The sequence below is a fragment of the Pseudopodoces humilis genome, chromosome 3 (genome assembly GCF_049639895.1).
Source record: "Pseudopodoces humilis isolate 2021_Gansu_Grassland_sample_001 chromosome 3, ASM4963989v1, whole genome shotgun sequence".
NCBI classification, from domain to species: Eukaryota; Metazoa; Chordata; class Aves; order Passeriformes; family Paridae; genus Pseudopodoces; species Pseudopodoces humilis.
Window position 1 is genome coordinate 52,358,170 of NC_142202.1, and position 22,536 is coordinate 52,380,705.

General features: G+C 39.4%; 1 protein-coding gene across 3 annotated transcripts in view; it reads left to right on the forward strand.

Moving 5' to 3' along the window:
* The first annotated feature begins 477 nt into the window (after positions 1 to 477).
* Positions 478 to 22,536, forward strand: part of ADGRG6 (adhesion G protein-coupled receptor G6) — a 110,411-nt gene continuing 88,352 nt past the window's right edge. For all 3 annotated transcript variants that reach the window (XM_005518445.3, XM_014263578.2, XM_014263579.2), the window contains exons 1-2: positions 478 to 629; positions 6,219 to 6,319. In XM_005518445.3, the coding sequence (XP_005518502.1) occupies positions 628 to 629; positions 6,219 to 6,319 (103 nt within the window). In that variant the 5' untranslated portion in view covers positions 478 to 627. The remainder of the gene's footprint in view (positions 630 to 6,218; positions 6,320 to 22,536) is intronic.

The window sequence follows — 22,536 nt, forward strand, 5'->3', positions numbered from 1 at the left end:
GGTGCTACACGCTCAGGGGACCGCCAAGGGCAGTGTCCCCACCACGGAATCGTCTCAGAGGCGGCCCGTGTCCTTGCGGGTGGCTTTGGGCCTGCGGCTGTCATCTCCTGAGGGGTACTTGGGGACTGCACACCCCTGGCCCAGCCCCTAACCAGCGAGCCGGGTCGCTGCACCGCCGTGGCAGCCTGGAAGGTGCCGCCCGGGGAGCGCCTTTCCGGGGATGGGCACCCCTCCTCCCGGAGCGTCGGTGCCGTGGAGCAGCTCCTGGGAGCGGTGCTTGGGGCTCCGTCCTGTCCCCCGAGCGCTGGGCCGGGCCGGGGCCGCCACCTGACTGCGGGGAGCGGGGAGAGGGGAGCGGGGAGAGGGGAGCGGGGAGAGGGCGGGGCGGCTCCCCTGCACTGCCGAGTTTCCCCGAGTTGAGCAAAGAGAGAGGCAGGTCCCGGCGCGGGGTGGGAGAAGCGGATCGCGGCGGAGGAGGAGCGGATCGGCGCGGGCGTGGAAGAGAGGTGGGCAAGGAGCGATGACCTTAGCGGGGAGCCGGCGAGGGAGCGGGCCAGAGGCAGAGCGAGCGGCAGCGCGGGAGGATGGTTGCTGAGAGCCGGAGGAGAGCCGCCCCGTAATGTCACCATGTAAGTGTCCCTTCCCCGGGCTCTGGGGCTCGGGCTGCGGCTGCCGCCCGGGGCGCTGGGGGACAGCCCCGATGAGAGGCACCCCGGGCGGATCGGCAGGGCTTCCCCACCACCCACGGCGGGTGGTGAGTAATGTCAGGGCAGAGCCGTGCAGGTAGGTAGGGCTGAAGGAATGGGGAAACCGGGAAGTTTCAGGCCGGGAGCTCGGAGGGCAGGGCTGGCAGGGCTCTGCCCCGTCCGGGCTCCGTGTCCGTCGGCGGCTGCCCTGCCGGCTCCCTGCCTTTCCAGGGCACCCTAACCCCGTCCTTAGGGCCGCTCTGGTGGATTTCCCCGTGCTTGCGGACAAGCAGCGAAGCGCTTGGCCCCGCTGGCCGCCTGCCCTGAGCGGCGGTGCCCCCTCATCCGCCCGGCCCCGGCCTCTCGGCCGCTCCCGTCGAGGAGCCCTGGCACCGCAGGCAGCCTTCCAGGTGAGGTGCCAGCACCAGCAGGGAAGAAGTAGGGGAAGGGAAAGGCAAAGGGAGGGCAGAGCGGGCTTCACAAGGCGTTGGCAGCCCCGCCGCGGCTCTCGGCAGCGCCCGGAGCGGGGGCAGCGCGGGGCTCCGGCACCCGAGGGGCGGCCCGGGGGCTCTCCCTCCTGCCCGACCCCAGCAGCCCCGGGCCGGACACTGCCCCGGCCGCCTTCCCGGGGTATTTCTCCTTTACCGACTGTCCCTCGCCGGAGGTAGGGCGAGCTACTGAGGGTTAGGCGTTCCGCCGGTGCGCTCACAGCCAGGAGCGAGAAGCTGGGGATGCGCCCGAGGAAATCGGCACAAGTGCAAAGGGCAGGGGGTTCTCCCACCGCGCCGGCAAGCTACGGCAGAAAGCAGGAGTTTCTAAAGATTTAGTGTTGCGGTGCTGCCGGGCTGGAAAGAGCCAGCAGAGTTGTTGCCTGCAACTGGGACTAGTTCCCTTTGAAAGGAAAGCCAAGGGACTTAGATGGATCTGATAGGGATGATACTGTTTAAATTAAAAGGCAGTGTCCTTTTTTTTTTTTTTTTTTTTTTTAAATCCCTTGATGAGTATGAGGGTGTTTTCAAAGGTGGCTGTAAGAATAATTAGGAACAAGCAGTGCTTAACAAAATGAAAGTTTTAAGGGGTATTGTGTAATTAATCTTTCAAGACATTCATGTACTACAGTTTAAAGCAACTATTTCAAAGTTAAAATCAACTTCTCTATTAATCTTGGGGAGCTGAACTATGAGTTGCAATCATCTTTCACTTGCAGCTCCACTTGGGAGTGATTAAGCTTAAAATATTTTTGTTTACAATCTATGTGAGGGAAAAAATAGTGAAATTGATGTTATCTTTCTTTTAGTTTTAAAGTGTTAGCATTATATTTTCTTAATAGCTTTAGACATGTCAAAGACCAAAGAAAGTCAAGTCAGTGCGCCTGAGGCAGAATTCACATCCTCCAGGGAACTTTTGACAAAGTTTTGAACACAGAAGATGGTGTGTTCAAATTTGTATTGCATGTTTTGGGATGGTACAGTCTACAAATGAAATGCTCCAGTATTATTCACATTTTGTGTATGTTGTCCTGCAGGGCTGTATATTCCCTAAAAGGTGATGCTGGTTTGTCTGCTAGCTGGCTGCTGGCAGAGCAAAAGATTTAGTGGTTGGATGTAGCAAAACTCAAAACTCACAGTAATACCATCTTGAACTGGGTCAAGTTACTATCCATTTATGGTTTAGATAATTTACATGTCTATTTTGCTCTTCTGGAATGAATTGTGAATAAGTTCATTGTCTTCCTATGTTATAGGAAATGAAAGTAGCTGTGGACTAGGCTGGACTGAATTGGTAGCTAGAGTGCATAGCTGGTCATGTCACACAGTGTCTACATTGGGAAATGCAAGTCCATAGAAAAATTAGCACTTCAGACAAATCAGACTCCACAGAAGGCCAAAACCTTCCAAAAACCCCAAAAAACTTAAGAGGGACTGCTGTTTTCAGACTATATCCATCTGTAGTAGATGTATTCCTACCATAGGGATCCTAATAATTCCCAAAAATATTGGGTAAAAGGTTTTGGTTCTGTGACAGTCTAGAGTGTTTTGTTCAGAGCTGCTTGTGTGTTACCAGTTGGGGATAGAGCAGGGCTTTTTCATTTAATCTGATACAAAATAGAGAAGAAAACTCACTATGAACAGTGTTCAACAATTTTTGAGTAACCAAAGACTGGAATAATTTGTATAACTTCTGAGATCTTTGTTACAGATCCATCCCTTTGTTACAGGGTCCATCCCTTTGCTTACTTAAACTCATGATGTTTTAAATTTTTTTAGCAGATTGCTGTTCTGATATCCATTCCCTGTGCTGTTAATTAATATTAAATGACAGAACACATCTTTTTAAAGCTATTTAAAATAGAAACATGAGACCAAAGGAGTCTCTTGGGCCATCAAATCAGTGCTGTCAGGGGACCATATAATTCCTTGATAAGCTATAAACAAGCCCAGAATTGTTTGCTGATTTTTCTATTGAATTATTCATGTGCTGTCTGTATTCACTTCTAGATGTTAACACGAGTAACCAAGAAAAAGATCCTTAAAATAAATATGGTGGCTACTAAGAGGTGAATAATATCTGCAACTGAGTTGTGTCTTTTTAAAGCCTGGGAAGTATTTATCAGTTATTGTGACACCTTATCATAATTGCCTGAAATGTCAAATAATAAAAATATCAGGGATAGATTTTGTTGCAGAAGAAGCCTTTTTGTGGCAATGTGTTTTCTGACTTCCATCTCTGACAACTTCTTGTGTGGACAGGAGTGTTACACATCTCAGTGAGATGTCAGCTTTCTGAATTTTGACTTTTTGTACCTGAAAGATCCTAGGAACATATAAATAACTGATTTCCTCATTAATTTATAGCATTCAGCTAGTATTTATGCTCTGTAAAACAGTTCTTCAACAATCCTCTCCAAAAGAAACAGATCTGACTCATGGTGCCCACATTAGTGGAGTGTTTTTGTAGCATGCGCTTCTGTGTTCATTCTTGTCAGAGTTTGATAAACCTTTTTTTTGTAAACTGAGACAATGTGGTGTAAAGAGAATTGTTTTGTCCTTCAACAGTGGAGAAATTAAATGGAGAAGACAGTTTGCTATTTTTTATATATTTGTTTTGTTTATTTATTTTGGTGGAGAGTTGTGTATTTTTTAATAGCAATTATGTAATTATCTAGCCTTTTACTCTAGGGAAAAGTCTTTATAGCTACTCTTTTCTGCCTTATTGTTTGCACTTATTTATTCTCTGCTCTGTTGTTGCTTATCCATGTTCTTGAAATCTTTCTTGCCTAGCACTTTTTACATGGGAGAGAATGAGGAAACAGACTATAAACTATCACCCTGGAGTACTGGCTTGTAAGCACTACCACAATGCAAGTAAACAGTAGCAAATTGAAATTGGCTAAATTAAATACCTCTTTCAGAGGCAGAATTTCATGTTCTTTCAAAAAGGCACTAGAGGAAATGTGACTGGATACATTTTTACCAGACCAAAGCAGCAGAAGCTTGTCATGTTATTTTTCCTTCATTTTATTTATCTCAAATGTGGTGTCTTGGATTCTCCAGTTATTAAATGAGCAAAAACTTTGTCTGAGCTCACAGAGATATCAAAAGTGACAATACAATTTACCAGTTTGATGAAAATCAACACAGATCTATTCTGAATTAATAAACAATTGATTGTTTCCTAGTCTGGTAACTGTTAACTGTGCTTGTTCAAAACAAACCAGCAGCAAAAATCAGTAATACAACTGCTTCTACAGGTTTGCATAGGAAGATTAAGCAGCAGGATGCCATGTACCTGCAAACTCTTCTGTAGGAACAGGAAAATTCTTTTGTATCTCTGGTATGCCATGCTGTTAGCCCAAACATTTCCATTTCCCCACTATGTCAGTATATATGCATGCCATATGTGCTTGCTGTTACTGTTTCCATGCCTTCAAAGGACTTCTGTTCAAATTCAGCTTTCTAAATTAATATTAAAGGTATTGTGGTTTTATGAATTATATACATTGGAAAGTAACCGTTTCAAAGGCTCAGCTTTCTGTTGTCTGAGATTTTAATAGGGATTTTTGGATCACTAAGTTGAAGGACAATAGTTCTATTGTTTGATAATCCAGTTATACTGTATGTCTGGCTTCATCAAAGAGATTCTTGTCTTTCAGAGCCCCATGTTTTCTGAGCTTGTCTTCAACACTTGTTAAGTTTGACTTTACAATATCTCAGAAAAACAAATCTGCTTCAGATTCCTAATTTGATAGAAGTACCCACAAAGAACTGAACTTCTTTTGTAATCAGATACCTGTGCTGTGTAGCTCTGCACTCAAGGGAAGCCTAACTGGTCGCAGCAGTCTGCTGAGGTGCCACTTACCTGGGCCCATTGGCAGCTAGCCCACAGGAGTGCTTTGATGAATTGCTATTTTTGAAGCTGAAATATTACTTGTTACTTTACAATGGTTTGTCTTGCTGCATTGGTTTCCACTTTGGGCATAAACAGAAGCTTACGCTTTGTGTAAAAAAAGGTTTTATAAAAAGGTTTTATATTTGCCCCCAGCTTTTTCTGGTGGGTTCACAGCAATATCTGTGGAGCAGAAGGAAGACTTTTGTCCTTATCTACCTCAGTTTAGGTAGTATTTGTTCTTCCTGAACAAAAGCCAGTTATCATCACCAAAAAGGAGAGAAAGGAGTTGGTCAAAATGATGCATGTTGTATTTCGTTATTTGTTATTTCCTTTTGCTTGCTGCTGACTTGTTGAATAAGATGAGATGTGAATGTAGTGGAGCACCATTCATTTTTTATGAATGGTTAAAGGTCTGAATAAATTTATTAAGAGTTTTGCTTCCTGTTCTGCCCACAATGGAGGAAACATTTTGGTTTAGCCGTTAAATATCCCCTAGGCTTTAAGGGAAAGGAAACTTTAACTTCAAGCTATAACTGATAGAGATTTTCTATAACTGCATTTATTTTCTTAAATAATCAGGATGTCCCTGACTTCTCTGGCAGCACAGATGAGCTCCTAGTTCTTGGCAAGGAAACTTTCAGAATTTTCATAAAAGTTGTCAGCAGAAAATATCATAGTTGTCAAAACATTAGAACTGAAAAATGGGAAGCCTTGTTAAGGGCAGGGGCAAATTATCATCTACCATCTTTATTTAGTTAATAACAAATATGTGTATATTATATATAATTAAATAGAATAAATGCTTTGATATATGTAAAATTTCATATTAAAAAAAAAAAAACCTACAACTTATCTCTTTCACACTGTGCTTCTTGTTTCTTTTACTAAAATGCCACCCATATCTATCTGCTTAGAAGGCCAGTGCTGACCAGTCTTCTATTTTGCCGTCTGCTAAGAACCAGACAATATAATTTCTGACCCTTTTTAGGAGACTTTTGTCTCCATTTAAACAATACCAGGGCCATCCATAATTTTCATTACTTTATTTACTTCAAGTTACTAGTTTGACTAACAGAGTCTTCCTCATGTTCTTGTCTTGTAAAACTCACTGAGTTCTTGGTTGCTTTTCTTTTTTCCCCACAGGATGTCTCATGTGGGTGAAATGTGGTGCTATCACTGGAAATGGAAGCTGCAGCACTGCCTCTGCATGTTAACCACATATATTATATGCATGCAGCAAGCAGGTAAGTCAGCACTTTATCTTCTTGTATAAATAAATTATCTAGGAGCCAAAGTTTTAATGACCAAGGACTATGCTTATGTATGGCTGAATTCTGAACAATATAACACTTTGATGAAAGTGATGCATCATGATCACTATTTGTGATTTTATAGCTTGGGTCCTCTGCTACTGCTGAATTTTCTTTTTTGCCATTTTTTTAAGTTTTGCTGTTATTAATTGTTACTATTTTTTTCCTTTGAATTTCTTCTCTGGATTCTTTAATTTTGTTCTTTCTTTGTGTTTATCTTGTTAATGCCTGCCTCTTTTGAACTTCTTTTTGTTGTTGAAATTCTCTGGATAATGATGTAGTTCTTCCATTTTCTAAAGTACTGTTTGTGCCTGCAGATTGTGTATTTAATAACCCTTCACTGTATTTCAAAGTTGTAAAATACCTGGAGTGTGCTCATAATTTTTAAAAGCTTTTATGACTCAAATAATAGGAACATTCCTCAGCAAAGTTATATGTAAGATATCTTACATATAACACTGTCCACTGTAAAGAACCATCAGTTTAAGCATGACATCATCTTGATCTGTGGTGACACTTCAGCAAAGCATAATGTAACATTCTGGCTGTTTTCTTTAAATATATGAATGAGAGATTTCGTTTAGTAAATGTCTTGTCCTAACCACTAGAGTGCAAAGTATTTTAGGAGATCCAGCTGCTTTGCTGGAAAAAAGATGTCTGGAGTTTATTCTGGAGCATATGAAAATTTTGGAGCAGCTTGTGGTGCCCAGCTAATTCTGTATCAGATGGGTAGTTTTGCTTTGACAGGCTTGCTATTGGAAAAAAGGATTGTTTATATATAGAAAGGGCTTCTAACTTCTTTGGTAATGTTTTTCCTTTTCTTAAAAATGCTTTTTTTAATTTTTAAAACCTACACTGTTTTGGTTTTTTTAGAGACAAAACAATGTTGTCTCTGTGCAATAGCACTTTCCATATTTATGTCACTTTAATAGGTGTTTTCCATTTCCATTAAACTGTAGCCAGAAATGCATTTAGGATCTGTCCTCACCTCTGGCTCCATTGGATGGTGGATTTTGTGTCCCCGTGTTCCTGGTCCATACTTGATCTTGGGCTATGCAGCTGCCATTCTTAGCACAAAGTAAATCAGCAAAACCTCCTCTAATTTACATCTACTATTGTAGATGACTAGAACATGTAGGTGACTAGAACATTTGGCCACCACAATTATTATCCTTTGCTAATTCCTCTGCATAACAGAGAACTGGTAAGTGAAAGTGCAGGTCCCAGCCAGTGTGCTGTGAGGGCAGAGAAAGCCAACCACAAACTCACCTGTGCATTCAGCTAATTGCAGCACACCATGGCTAGCTGAGCTGGTGCTGAACAGGTAACGTCAAAAGCCCTGTGCTAAACCCCAAGATACACTTCCATAAAATCACATATGCCCCTGGCTAACCTCGTCAGCAGTAAAATGATTGGTGCCATTGGATTGGTAAAAGCAGACAAAGTGTTCCAGTCTCAAGTGCATCCCTCTGGGGACTTTTCTTTTCTTGCCTCCAAGAATAGATTTGAAATCTTCAAAACTTTCAATAAATGGAAAAGATATTTCCCTGTCTGCCTGAATTAGTAGATAAATCAGGTACACTGGAAATGCCCAGGTTCAACAGACGGATGTTTGCTGTTCAGCAGTGGAGGAGATGATAGGTAGTCTGCTGTTAATACTTGACTGAAATGAAAATGAGACATTTACCTTTACAGGAACCTGTCATTTGGCAGTACTTGCCTGTAGACCCTCAGGGTTCATATTTCTTTTTATGTTGATGTAAAAGCATAGGTTATGCTGCAAAATGGAGCATTTTCATCTGCCTTTTCTAATAGAGCAAGACAGACAAAGCGAGAAACACTGCTGCTCCTGCATTTTTTATTCCATGTTCTTAAAAGGTATTGGTCACTTTGGCTATGGATTCATAATCTCTCTGGCAGCTTAAGCTTGACTGAATTTACAGTAGAAATCTCATAAAAACCTGACATTCATCCAGATTCTCTAGTGAGCTGTAAGCTTAGAAAGCTATTGGTGCTTATTAAGCTTTGCCCAGAGGAGGTTACATACAAGCAAGGGATTATGATCATCAGGTCCAGGTTTTATGGATTATTTAAGGGGCTATTCATAAGCATAAAGATATCAGTCATACTGTGACATGGAAAAATGCAAAAGTAATAATTTTATAGTTTAGGTTGAGGAAAACTACAGTACTGGGCCTGCTTTCAGAAACAAAGTTTAGGAGAGGGATTACACAGCAGAAAACTTCGAGCGGGAGGAAGATGGTTTGTGGAAAGAATGTTCAGCCACAAATTGGTGAGGTACTGAAAGCAGGTGCACAAGTGGAGTGCAATCCAGAAGATACCTCAAAGGCATCAATGGATGCATTGTGACACTTGAAACGAACTATGAACAGGAGAAAATTGATAAAAATATAACATGTACTTTAGTTAAAATCTCAGCAACCTTGAGGATTTGGACACACTGGCTTCAGGTCATGTGTTGTGGGTCAGGGTGAAGTTACTGCATAGCTCAGTTAGTAACAGGGTTCCATTGCTGTCTGGGGTAGATGTCCCTGGTGGTCTTATATGGGTCATTTAGCTGTGCCTCAGTTTCCCTGTGATGAGTGTACATCTTGCCTCCCTTGTAAACAGCTTGCCTATCTTCCAGGCTACATAGGAGTTGAGATATTAGAATAGGGGTGTCCCAAACAGAATTAGTTACCTCTGCTTTTACAGGAGACTCAGATACTCCTAACTTCTCATTTGTATGTACATGTCATTGGTTTCAGAAAGCCCAGAAGAGAACAACTGGAGTGAACAGAGTTCTAGAAAACATAACTAATCAAGGCAGACAGAAAGAACTCAGTTCTCTTCTACCTATAATAGGTAGAAGAGGGATTGCATGAGAACTGAGAATATTTTAGGAGGTAGGTGCAGTGGGAAGGGATAGACTGATCTTTTCAGGCAGTTGAAAGGAAAAAAAAAAAGAAAAGGGTGGGGGCTTAAATTACAGCAAGATAAATGAGGGGAAGACACCTCATCAAGAGGTTTAGATAGCAGTGAAACAGATGTCAAGAAAAAAACTGGGATATCCCAGTCCCTGGGAATGTATAGTTATATCTACCAGGAATGGTTTAAATCTACGGTTCTCTTTCCCTGGGGATGAGAAGTGTATTATATAATTTCCACATTTCTCTAATATCTATAGCTCTTTCTTAATCATTGTCCTGTAGAATCTCTTCTGGTTAAAAATCTGGGAAATGAGAAGACCCTTTGGAAATTGCACTTCTTGGAATATGACAGTGCTTTTGCTGTGCCTAAAAAATTGTCTTGGTGTTTGTTCTGTCACAATGGCTTCAATTTATCTGACACAGAGAAGCAACAGTTCAGTATGGAAAGAAAAAATCAATTGCTTCAGGTGCGTGCAACCTCACAAAAACGTTCCCTCCCATTTTAGTCCCCTCCATGGTTTTTTACTTTTCTGTTGTCATAATCAAATGTCTGTTGTTTCTGTATTGTGCTGTCTTTTGAGTTGTCTGCACTCTCTGTGGTAACTCAGGAGCAGAACAGGAGTTTCCTCAGAGACCTTAAATGCAGATTGCAGTTTACATAATTATTTTCTAGTCTAGTTTTTGAGTATCTTGTCAACACTGGACTTTCAGAGTTTTGAACTTTTGAGGAGATGGCAACATCCTCATAAGAGTTTTCACCTTCTTATGTCCTTAGTAGACTTATAACGACATAAGAGTCAATAAATATTTTAAGTTTCTACTGCTGTGCAACCATATTTAGTTTTATGCAGAATGTGGAAAATATTTATTTTAATGAAGCCATGAGGACATCTGTAATTCTTACTGCACTATTTCTGGATTATGCCCCATGCTGATGTTATCACAAAATCACTGTGACTATAGCAATGTTGAAATGAACATTTGTCCTTTTGGTCATCCATCAGTAAAGTGCACTGCTGTCTGTAGTCACTTTTCCATGTCCTCAGAGCAGTTTAATCAATTCTCAGGAGCTCCCAAAAGTGTAAATTTAAATTCTGTTACAGCCCCTGGAATCTTAATTTTAAGTGATGATTCAAAGCAAAATTTCTTGCTGTATTTAATTCATCAAGAAAAATAAAAAAATCTGAAGGCAGGTCCTTCACCCTCGTGTCTGGTGATGATCCACAATATAAGATCATCTTTGTCTGTTATGCTCCATAATTGCATCTGTGTCGATAAAGGAGGGGATGAAGTCCTCCCTTGTTTACGGGAGCATTTCAGAGTTAATCTGCGGGTTCAGAAGCGCCTCATAAGAGATGGGAAGTCAGTATGGTGGGAAGTATTTCTCATGCCACCAGCACTAGCAGCGAGAGTTAGAGACACAGTGAAAATGGACTGGGCTTTATCTGGCACAGCCAAGTCAGGAAGTGTGGCTTTTTCACCACACGTCTCAAGCCGCCTACCCCAGACGGGGCCAAAGATCCTATCACCGGGCAAATGCTGAAACGGTTGTCAGCACATTCCCTTATCTTCCTCTTTCTTACCATGTGCAGAGCAAGAACTGAAGTGCCAAGGCATTAGCCCAGCCAGTCAGTCAGCACAATCCTCACACAGAGCAGGGGGTGGTTTTATAGCCTTGTTACTGGTGCTTTGTCCAGCTCCTCTCATGGCATCCCAGGGGTGGGAGCGGGTGTGCATTTATTGCTGAGCAGGGTAAATGTGACTGATAGCTCTGTCCCTGACTCAGGCATGGAAATTCTTATTTCTGAAAGTTATGGAAAAAGTCAGGAAATTTAAAAAGTGTGGAAAAAATATTCAGTCTGGCAGTCTCTTTCCTTACAGAGGCATACATAAATCATGAGTAACTGAGAGATTAGTCAGAAGGAATCTATGTATTTAACTAATAGCTCCAAGGTTTCTTTATTCTTTCTTCTTTCTCTGTCAATTTGGGTTTGTTTTTTTTTTAATATTTTAATTTCACTTAAACAAAACATATCATAAGCTATCCCTTTTATGTTCTGTTTAATATCTAAATTTTTGCTGGCTTGAGACGTGTTTAGAATTTCTGTTCATACAAATATTGCGGAGAAAAAGTTGCTAGTTGGCTTTCTTGTATTTCCCCTAGTTGACAGATTGTTAATATAAAAGTAAATTACTGTTGAAATGAATTTCACAGGAACCTGCCTTTCATTGCCTCTGTTTACTTTTTTTAGCTATAATCTTTTGATGGTGTTGATAATTCTTTTTCCTTAAGTGTTTCAACCTCATTGCATTAACCATGCCAGTGCTGCCTTAAAAGCACAGTGATTTTTCCCCCTCCTCTGATATGCCCTCACAGCCAAACCAATATGGAATGTGCTCAGGCATTTCTAAGCTGACTACAACCTCATTGTACAGGGTCTCGGCACTCCTTTATTAGAGCAAAGGCTAAATAATGTTCCTCTCTGTGAAGAATTTACCTTCAAAGACAGAATACAGAAGGTCTAATCTTTACAACCTTCACTATTTTAGAATCTGTTTATAAATTATTTTTGCCTCATTTTCTTTGTTCACTGTTAGAAATTAAAAAACATAGCCAACAAAAGCTTGAATGTTTGTCAATACTATTGACCACAACACATAATAGAAATAGCTACCTTAGCAGTATATCCAAAAACAGGCCCAAGATGCCTTGTGGCCATCTGGGCTGTGCTTTACAAAAGGCTGCCCTGACAGAAGTTATTATGTGAAAAAAATAATTTTTTGTGATACTTGTCAGTCGCTCTCAATAAAGTGAATGAAAATTTTAGAACAAAATGTGTTTCTGTCTTATTAAAAAGCTGAAGTCTTTGCGAACGCCGCTTTATTTCTCCTGTGGATTGCTAATGTGAGAAGCATTGCATCCTGAAGTGAAGGTGTTAACTAGAAACAGAAGTTTTCCAGGTAAAAGTTCCTAACATGCTAGTAGTGTGATGTGCATTTCAATATGTATCACAATTAATACTGAGTAATTAAAATGGTTGATTTAATATCCCAATGGACCTTTTAGAAGTGAGTCATTACCACTGCAAAGTCAGCATTTCTCAATTAATCAGAAGGGCTGATCTTGCAGATTTTAGATGCCTATTTTAATGTCCATGGTTATTTTTGCTAGAACATAGTATTTGTTTACTTAGTGGGATTGCTTAAGCGTTTTGCACAAGGTGTAACATGTAATGATTGCTAGATCAAGGCCTCAGTTATCACTTGCTGATAAAGAAATGTTAAAATTTGCATTTTTACACCACCACAACACAGAGATGCCTGAGATAGCTATACAATACTAAAGTGGAGAAAACATACGTGATGTTTATTTTTCAAGAATCTGAAAAGAAGAAGTGAGGGAATTGTGGCTACAATCTAGTAAGGTACCACGATGTAAGGAAACTCACCTGGAAAGTTACATTCCTTGTTAAGACTATGTCCAAAAAACATCTGATTGAATTATTCTGAATTCCTTTCTCTCATCATGGAAGAGAAAAATACCTCTTCTGTGGCAGGAAAATAAAGTATTTTAGCTATAGACTGTCAACATTTTCTACAGAGTTAACAAAAATATTAAAGTAATAATAGTAAGTTACAATGGAGAAGTACATCCCTTGCTGCGATATGTTGAACCAAAACTACTTTTCCTGCCCTAGATATTGTAATACAAGCACAAATATCAAGGGAAGGAAGGGTTTCCAGAAACCCCTCTTGTTTTGTCTGGGTTCAGTGCCTGTTGGTCTGCTCAGTTCCTGACAGTAAATGACAGACCAAGCTCCAACTCTTGCTGCAGTACAGGAAAATTTAGTGTACAATTCAGAGTTAGAAGTGTGCCTATGTAGTCTGGCCTCCAGATATCTTTCACACAACTCCATTCTAATCGCCATCTCTGGAAAGATTAGCTACTTTCCACTCTAAACTCAACTCCAGTCCTATATTTTTGGTACCACTGTGTTCTTCTTTATGATCTTCCATGTTGTAGGTTTTGTGGAGTTTTTTGGTTTATTTTTTTCCCCTATTGTCTGGGGCTACAGCTGCTTGAATACTATGTTGACTGTTTTCAATTTGTTAGTTGGAAACAATTTTTTCTAATTGCTCTCAAGATTTCAGCTCCCAAAGATGTTTACCAGTTCCCATTCTGTGAATTTACTTTTCAGTAACTTTTGAACATCTTTTCAGTTATTTATTGGTTTGTCCAAATTCCAGTGTAGCAAATAGTCAAATTTGACAATAGAGGCTACCACAGTGGTAACTGAGATTGCATAATCCTCTAAAACTACTGCTATATTAATTAATATAGTTAATATAATATATTAATATAATATAATTAATACAGTTAATATTGCATGGAAGTGTCAGCATGGCATATTTTCGAAGAAATTAATGTTTGAAAGTTCTTGTAGACTTAAAAAGTGTGTATTGGAAAATAATTTACTCAAAAAGTGACAAAAAGTTAGTTCCTGTTTTTGAAACCATTTTTCTTCTGGATATCCCCAGAGCAGTCCAACTATCTCCCAGTACACTCTCTCCCAGTACAACTGCTTTTTCTTTTTCCAGAGCTAAATATGTGCAAGAGCTTGTAGGGTAGATCCATGAACACAGGGTAGATCCATGAAAAGATTGTCACACAGCTAATGCAATTTTTGAAAGGATACAATGCAATCAAATTTTTTTTCTAGTTCCAGCATTTTTCTGTCATGAATATGTTTCTTAATGGGTGTCAGCCAGAAAGCTGCAACTCCCTGTCTTGAACAGAGATTTTTTTGTTCAGATGCATGCTCTGGCTTCTCAGAGCTCTTTTAATTAAGAACTGTGCAGTGACAAATCCATACTATGAAACTCAAGGCATTTTTTAATCGTAACTTGCTTTCTAGGTGGAGAGAAAGACTCATGGTTGAAGTTATCACAGAGTCATTTGTACAAGTGACCCAGTCCTCTGTGACTTTTTTTAAGTGTGCAGACAACTGTTTTTTCTTGCTGTCTTGAATTTACAGGAAAACTCTATAAATGGGTTTAAAATTTGAACTTTTATTTCTTCTTCTGATTCTGTCTAACTATCTTCCATATCCAGGGTATGATAGTCACATATTATACTGCACTCAATGGAAATAGAAAGCGTACAGAGAATCCTGAAATCACTTGTCTAATGAGTCATTAAAAGTACAGAAAGGAACAGTAGTATGTCTTTTGCAATGAAATCTAAAATAACTGAAAGATTTCATTCTGGTTATGGGTTCCCACGTCTCCAGCATTTTAAATATCAAATAACCCAAATGATGTTAATTTATCTTGGGCTTTAACTTTGTTCCAAGGAGTCATTATATTTCATGTATATATGTCATTTACACACAAAAATAGAAGAACAAAATGCTGGAGTTGAAAAATTACATAATTTGTACAATAGGTTAGAAGTTGTGGGGTTTTAGAAAAATTGTTAGGCTGGTAAAGATACTTAAAGGAAGTGTAACAATAACAAAAATGGGCCTCCTCCCTCACAGGGGTACATCAGATGTGCACTAGCTGCTCTGCTTGCAGTTTATTATATAACTGGTTTATAACTGGTATTTTTTTTTTATTTGACCAGTCAGATTTTGGCAGTATACTATTTCCATGATGTCTAATATTTTGATCTTATTTTGGATTGGCTGTGCTTCTGCTAAAATCTTGCCATTGGAACTGGCGAAAGCATTGTCTATCAGAAGTGCCACCAGTCAGGCCTTCCCTCTGTCTGTCTCTGCATGTGAGGAATTGCTCTTCTGTTGGGAGATTATTTCACTAATTTACAAGTGAATTGCGTTTCTGGAAAGGTCTCTGTGGAACTCAAAAAGGCAGAAGCAGCATTGGTAGAATAACAAATTTCTCTTTCTGGTGGCACATGGCAATCAAAAGATACTACCAAGGATTAAAAAGGCAAACATCTCTATGTATACCCTGCCTCCCTCTCTTTAATGAAATATACACATATTTTTCATGTGGGTAATACCAAACAATAAATTTCTAAGTCTCTGACCAAAATCTAATAACTTAGAAGTTACCTGCAAATAATTGCTGGCATAGTTGTCCTAAGTTTTGTGTGGGTTTCTTTCCCAAATATAATTTGTAATGTTGATGTATGTGATACAAGTATTCTATTTTACACAGCTCCTGTGCTTTCTGAATCCTTTAGCTATTACCATCAACAAAAATATCTGAAGTTGTTCTTTTTTTTAGAGCTTAACAAAATTGAATTACTGGCAATTTAATTATAAAATCAATAGCTGAGCTCAAGATCTTAGGGAAAAATGCTTGGCTGCATAAATCTTTTCTGAATAGCACATCATAGCAATGGAATGTAGCAGATGCCAGAAATGTAGCTGAGAAGAGTCCAGTTTTTAAAGCTATTGTTTTCAAAACATTCATCTTGCCTTATTGTCCTAATCATTTTTCTGGTGTAATAAGTATTCTGAATCTGAAGGAGAAAATTATAACACTGATTTTAAAATTCTGCCATGTTCTCTTAAAAGCATTAATTTTCTTAAATAAACATGCTGTTCAATAAAGTAAAAGAAAATAACTTACTGATAACATGATTGAGAAAATAATGAAATAATTTCATAGAAGGTGTGTGCTTTGCTTTTTTATGCTAAGGAATGGTGAAATTGAGACAAAACTGCTTTAATCTTCAAATAGTTTTGCAAAATTTCTGGACTAAAATACAAGGAAATTCTTAAGTGGATGTTCAGCTGTGTATGTTCTGTTGGTTCCTCCATGGATTGCATAACATTCATTTTTCTGGGTCCCACCAAAGTCAGTGCAGGTTTTACTATCCTTGAGTGAGAGCAGAGTTACATCACTGTGGATATCTTTGGAAAATCCCTCCCCAAATGTCCAAATAGAAACAATTTGGAAGCTTGTGCCTTGGCCAAGCAGTGCTCCTATGTCAGAGGAAGCCAAAGTTCTGCCCCATGGCTTTAAAATATTTAACTTGCATGGTGCTGCACATATTCAGTGTCAGAAAGGAAAAAGGCTTAAAGAATGAAAGAAGAGTTGCTGTGTACACTTGGCAATGATTATATGTTGTAACTTGTGGGTTTTGTCTGCAGATTACTGTGATCTCACCCAGTGAAATGGAAGAGGTTTCTGTATTCTGTTCTTTGTCTGTGTAATCCCCATGTCATGTGAATCCTTTCTTGGTACTTAAGAATTGACTTGAGCTCCAGTGAAAAATTCAGATGCACAAACTCTTCTGGAAGGGCTGATGCTGAAAGACTTTTTGTTCCAGCACTGTTCCTGCTTTTTCTGGGACATGGTACCATTTGTGGGAGTCAGAGCACCTCAGATTCCCAAAGATTCGTTGTTAAATGAATATTCTCAGCTCTCTCAAAAACTGAGCCAGCATTTTTGCTCCATCACTCTCTTTTTCAGCTAGGTTTACTACATCTGTTTGGGGATTGTTCAGTAACTGTCAGAGTCAGTTAAAGTATCATAAGAATCCAGATATCCACTCCGGTTTTAAATCCTAATGCACAGAGCAAAGCTTTGTTTTTCCTTTTGAAGTTAACTGCTTTTGATTATAGTGGCATGATTTTTTGAGCTTTCCTCTTATTTTACTTTAGTGTGTGTGCTTCTAATGAGAATACAGCTCAGCCTGGCCCAAGTTTTAATCTTTAGGGTGAGGTCTACAATGCTTCTTATCTTAATCAGCTACTGTGTTTATTGACTTGAAATATGTAGAAATCTGAAGAAGCATCTTTTATTAGCAGGGATCAAGCCAAACTTAGAAAAATAAAAGAAAATCAGGTCTTTTAGAAATTTGTGGCGTTTCACATTAGATTTCGATTAGTTTTCCTTTGCAGAATTCAATATAAGAAATTATACAAGGACAACAGAATGGAAAAGTAGTGTTGCATACTGTAATAACAAAAAAAAAAGGTCTTAAACTAGAATCTGGTCATCAAAACGTGATGATTGTGAGTCACAAACATAAATTACTTAATAGCAGTTGATGAAACTTCTTTTTTATTTTCTTGCCAGGAAGCTCTTCTGTGGTACTTGCGATTTGTTCTTTATACTTTGTCATCATTTAATTCTCTTCATGTTTGTGGTTCAGTTTTTTATACTGGCCCTCACAAGAGTTCTCATCTACTATCTAATATCACTCCTCACAGTAATTATGGTGTCGGTGTCGGTGTGTAAACCTAGAAGTGTGTCTACAAACACTGACGGTAATAAATACGATAGTCAAACACTGTGCAAGTAGATTTTATATGGCTGAGGTGCTACATACATTCAAAAACCAGTTACTTGGCAAGAAGGGAGATATTCTGCACTACTGTCTACCACTGTTGGGCTATGTTTAACAATTTGTCAACAGTTGTGAAAAACACTGAAGACCAATATGCCCAGTCTAAACACTGATCTGGGAAACATGTTTGTTCCCTTATGCACGTTTCTTGGGGTTATGGTATGCATTATACATGTGAAGCTTTCAGTAAGATTCACCATTTGTGTGTTATGTTTTTAAAGCTATAATGCAACTCGAAGAGGATTGTCCACCTAAAGGCATAAGATAAACAATAATAACAATAATAATAATAAAAATAGTATTTTATTATTTTTCTCCATGTAACATGAGCTTTCTTAAGTAAATGAGTACTAGTAAGCATTATCACTACTGGAGATATATAGTCTGGAGGTAGGATCAACCATTACCCTGTGCTTGTGTACTGCCATAAATAAAGCTACTTGACTTGTTCTTTGATGTTACTTTAAAAAATACAATTACTATAAATTATAAATTATAGAAATTACTGATAAAAATGATCCTGAAACATTTTATGTTTATGATACAACTTAAACTTTAACAGAAGCAAATGTTGAACTAACATTTTGTGTCAGTTTAAGGACAAATATCCATACGGAAACACGGTATTGTGTTTATTTGGATTGAGCAGGTGGATCTCCTGTGTGCACTGACAGATTTATAAATCCAGCCACAGAGCACAGAGCCTTTGTCCATGCTTTAAGTAAATTATGTTCTTGAGTATAGGCTGCTTCGGTCATGGAAAAATAGATCTGAATGTGACTTGAATGAATAATGGCTTTCATTGTGAGCACCTCTTTATCAGCAGCAATAAGAGAGGTTTGAGTGAGTATCCAGGCTCCCAATTATATGTGGGTAATGCCATATCCTTGTAATCTATTTTTACTAATTATGGCACAGTATGTTTATTTCTGAAATGCCACATGCTGTTAAATGGCTATTACATGTCTGTTACTGCTTTAAAGTAACACAACCTTTTAATCACACCAATTCTGACAAAGAGTAAGACATCCAGGTATTTTTAATTTGCAGTAATTTCCTGTCTTGTGCAGAAGTGAGGAAAAGCTTGGGATTTAGCTAGTGAAATAGAAAATTATAGTCTAGAATCAGCAGTTGCTAGTTTAGTTGATACATCAGAAACCTGTGTGGTGGACCAGAGGGGAAGGTTTCCTTTGATTGTCACATAAGGGTAATTTTCAAATTTTACTTATTTTAAATAATAGAAGAAAATTTTAATAAGAAAATGTATAAAAGAAAGTGCTAAGGCTAGAAAGCTGGCAACCCAATAATTACTAAATAGCAGGTTTGAAGAATTCAGCTTGCCTGTGATTTTTCCATTTTCACATCCATGGTGATCATGCAGGGTGTATTACAAAGCCACCTGCTTTTTGTTGTTGGCCTTCAGTTTTGTACAAAGTAGACATGCCAGGAGGCTGAAAACAAACATAATTTTTAAGGTCTTTGCTTAAAGTGTGGCCAGAGGTAAAATATGTACACTGAATGAGAAGATGGATTGCAAACAGATTTCATGGCGAGGGTGGCTGAAGGCTGTGCTAGAAAACTGAATTCTGTCTCTATTTTCTGTTATGTGTGGCTCAGCAAATGAATTTCATGCCTGTTTTTCGTTTGTCTCAGTTTCTGTCACTAATTGAAACCTATAGAATGATTTGCATCTCTGATTGCAGCTGAGGTGAATAGGAACTGTCTTTGACTATATTAACCTCTATACCATGCTGCAAATCACAAGTCAGGTCTTGCATGTCTGAGACACCTAACATCAGAAGATTTTTCTGATCTTGATACTCCCCAGATCTACTTCTGTAAAATGAGTTTAAGAATACTTCTTCTGTCCCAGCTGTATTGTAGGTTTTTAAATAAAATAACTGTTGGAGAAACGTTCAGATGTTATACTAATGAACACCACAGAACAGCTCATGAGGAAGTCAGTGATAATGCCTCAGGAGAGAACTGGAATCGCTTCAAGGCTGAGGGTAACACATCGAAGAACAGAAGTAAAGCAGGATACTGCAAAGTTGCTTATTTCATGGGGTTTGTCCTTCCTGTGCACTGAATGAGATCCTGCAAAAACAGTAGTATGTGATTATGTAATTGAAGATTTTTTTTCAAGTGTCTGTGCACAAGGGCCAGAGGAAGGTTAACTTTGGCATTTCCTAACTTCAGTTGTCCTTGATTGTGCAACCCTAATGGTGTCTGACTGTTTCTGGGAGGGGTTTATATTGTTGAGATGTCTGTGTATATGTAGATAAAGCTATAATTACTCTTAAAGCTGTGTAGTTAGAATTCTAATGCATCCCATATGCAGAGCAGAAAGTCCTCTTAAAATGCAATTTACTTATTTTTCTTGTTTCATGCATTCCTGCTTAATCAAGATGTTCTCCACTGTATTTTTGAGACATTTTAAGGAAGCTAAAATTGACAGTGATTGGAGTAATCAAACTACTTCCCTGTGAAGCAATTTGCTTAAGACTAGAACTTCCTTTTTCATTTAATTATTTATTGCAGCCCTTGAATGATCCAGCAGTTAGAACAACTGCAACCTGGTTCTGTACAACCTATGTAACACCAGAACACAGTATTTTGTAATATAAAGGGAAAAAAGGAACAGAGAGATATTCTGTTGTTGTACTTCCAGCACGCTCCTAACACTTGAAAGATTTTTTTTTTTTCACTTCATTTTTCTATTCTATGTATAACTTCAGGGGAATTTCTGGTTACACATTTGAAAAATATTGTTTCTTCATCTTTGCTGGTATTTTCTCCAGGGTGATGCTTGGGTGTGGTTTGGTTTTGGTTTTGGCTTGCTTGTTTGCTTTTTTGTGTTTGTTTGTTTTTAAGGCAATGTAATTTTAGTTTATTGATGATTGATTTGTGTTGTCCTGTTGGAAATAGAAAACAAAACACTTGGCATTAGGAATAAAGGATTCAGTGTCACTCTTAGCAAAAGAGTGGCAATATCTATCCAGGGAGATGTCAAGACACTTACTTCTGGAGTGTTAGTTTCTGAAGGAGCACCTGGGGAGTGTTTTAGTCTGGATGAGCAGGTCCTGCGTGGATGGAAGTTTGAGGGAAGGTGGCATTTTTCTGGGAAGTGGGGTTCTCTGAAATGCACACAATCTGTGTGTCTGAGGTAATGGCAGGGTGCCCAGAGCTTTGTGGAGAGATTCCTACTTCTTCAGCAATAAATAAAGTAAATAAATTAATACACTTAGTAAAGGGTAGGATATCTTTGATGTCAAGATAGTCTGTTAGATGAAAGACTGGAATTGGCAGGCAGTGCCAAGCACCCCCTGCTTCCTTAGTGCCTTTGGTGCCAACATCCTCAAAAAGAACAAGGATCGTAATCCTTAAGACACCAGATTTGAAAAAGGATTTCCTTTAGAGCTGAGGTTGTTTTTCTTACTCTCCAGATTTGTAGCAAGTGGTAAGACAAATCAGTCTTCTAGAAATTATGAAATGTTTAATAACTGCTTAATTTTTCAGATTACAGGTTATATTAAATAATTTTTTTCCTGTAACTGTGGACAAAATGTTGATGCCCATCTGTCCTTGGAACAGAAGTAGGTCTGTTTCTTCTTTAAGATGGGGTCAAAACAGCCCAGTGTTCATATTTGTGCATCTGGAATAGAAGCATTAAAGCAAGGCCTGTGTACTGACACTTTACCTCAAAACTCCTAAGTCTTCAACCCTTTCCATTTTGGGCATGCAAATCTAACTGAGGCTGGTGTGGCTTGCCTGTTTAGTCTGCAATGGATTTCTGCCAGCTCGCTGCCCACTCCCTCTGAACTCACACATCCACAGTTGTCCTCATGCAGGGAGTGCCCTGTGTCCATTTCCTGCTGTATGGGGGACCACCTTGTTCTCCTTACTTTGAACCTGGCTTCTGTAGCAAAGGGTCACTAAGTGATGAAAGTGAGCAGGTACTCCTTATCTCTCTTTTCCCTGTCACCTACAGACCTTTTATAGACCTTTGTCTGTGCTCCATTACGTTGTCTCTTTCCCAGCTTGAAAGCACCTGGCTACACCCTCTTGCCCTGGCCATCCCCACATGGGACCCACACCCATGCATCCTCTTCCTGTGGCCCAACAGCTTCATTAAACCCAGGCTGGGACATCCGCAATGCCCTGGGCTGTCACCTGGCCGGGAACAGCAGGATCTGGAAGCCAGGCTGACCCCAGCACAGACAGGGTCCTGACTGGATACAGTCTCACCATGTCTGGGCTGGGTTAATAGAAAGGGTGATGTGAAGAAGCAGGTCCAGGGTGCATCCAGAAAGTCTTGTTAGGAGCAGCCAGAGACAAAGGCCAGAGACAGATACACCTACAGCATATGTCCAGCAAGAACTGAAAGCCAATTAAGGGCTTTTAGTGCACTCACGGTACTGTCATGCTTATCTATGTTGAGTTTTATTTGTTATTTTATTGCCTAGTCACTCTGTCTTAGAACAGACTCATTTTTCTGTTCTTTACAGTTTGCCTTCAAGGTATCTACTGTCTGGAGCAGCTTTCCGTCAGCAGCAAACTTAGTCTATACTCCTCTACTGCTTTCCCAGATACTTTATGGATACACTAATTTGTGTGGAACCCAGCAAAGACCCCTGTGGGACTCTGCTGGTGACTTTTTTGTGTTTTTACACCATCACATTTGCTCGAATGCCCTACTTTTTAAGCATTTACTTATCCGTGCCAAAACTTTGCTTTTTTGGCTTCTTAGTGGCCTTTAAAGCTTATGGTGAAAGTCTTTGCCAGAAACTTTCTGGGTATCCAAGTGAAATATGTCAGCTGGGTCATATTAACCCACACAGCACAACTAAAGCCTGCAGAGAACTCCAAGAAGTTTGTAAGACAACATGTCACTT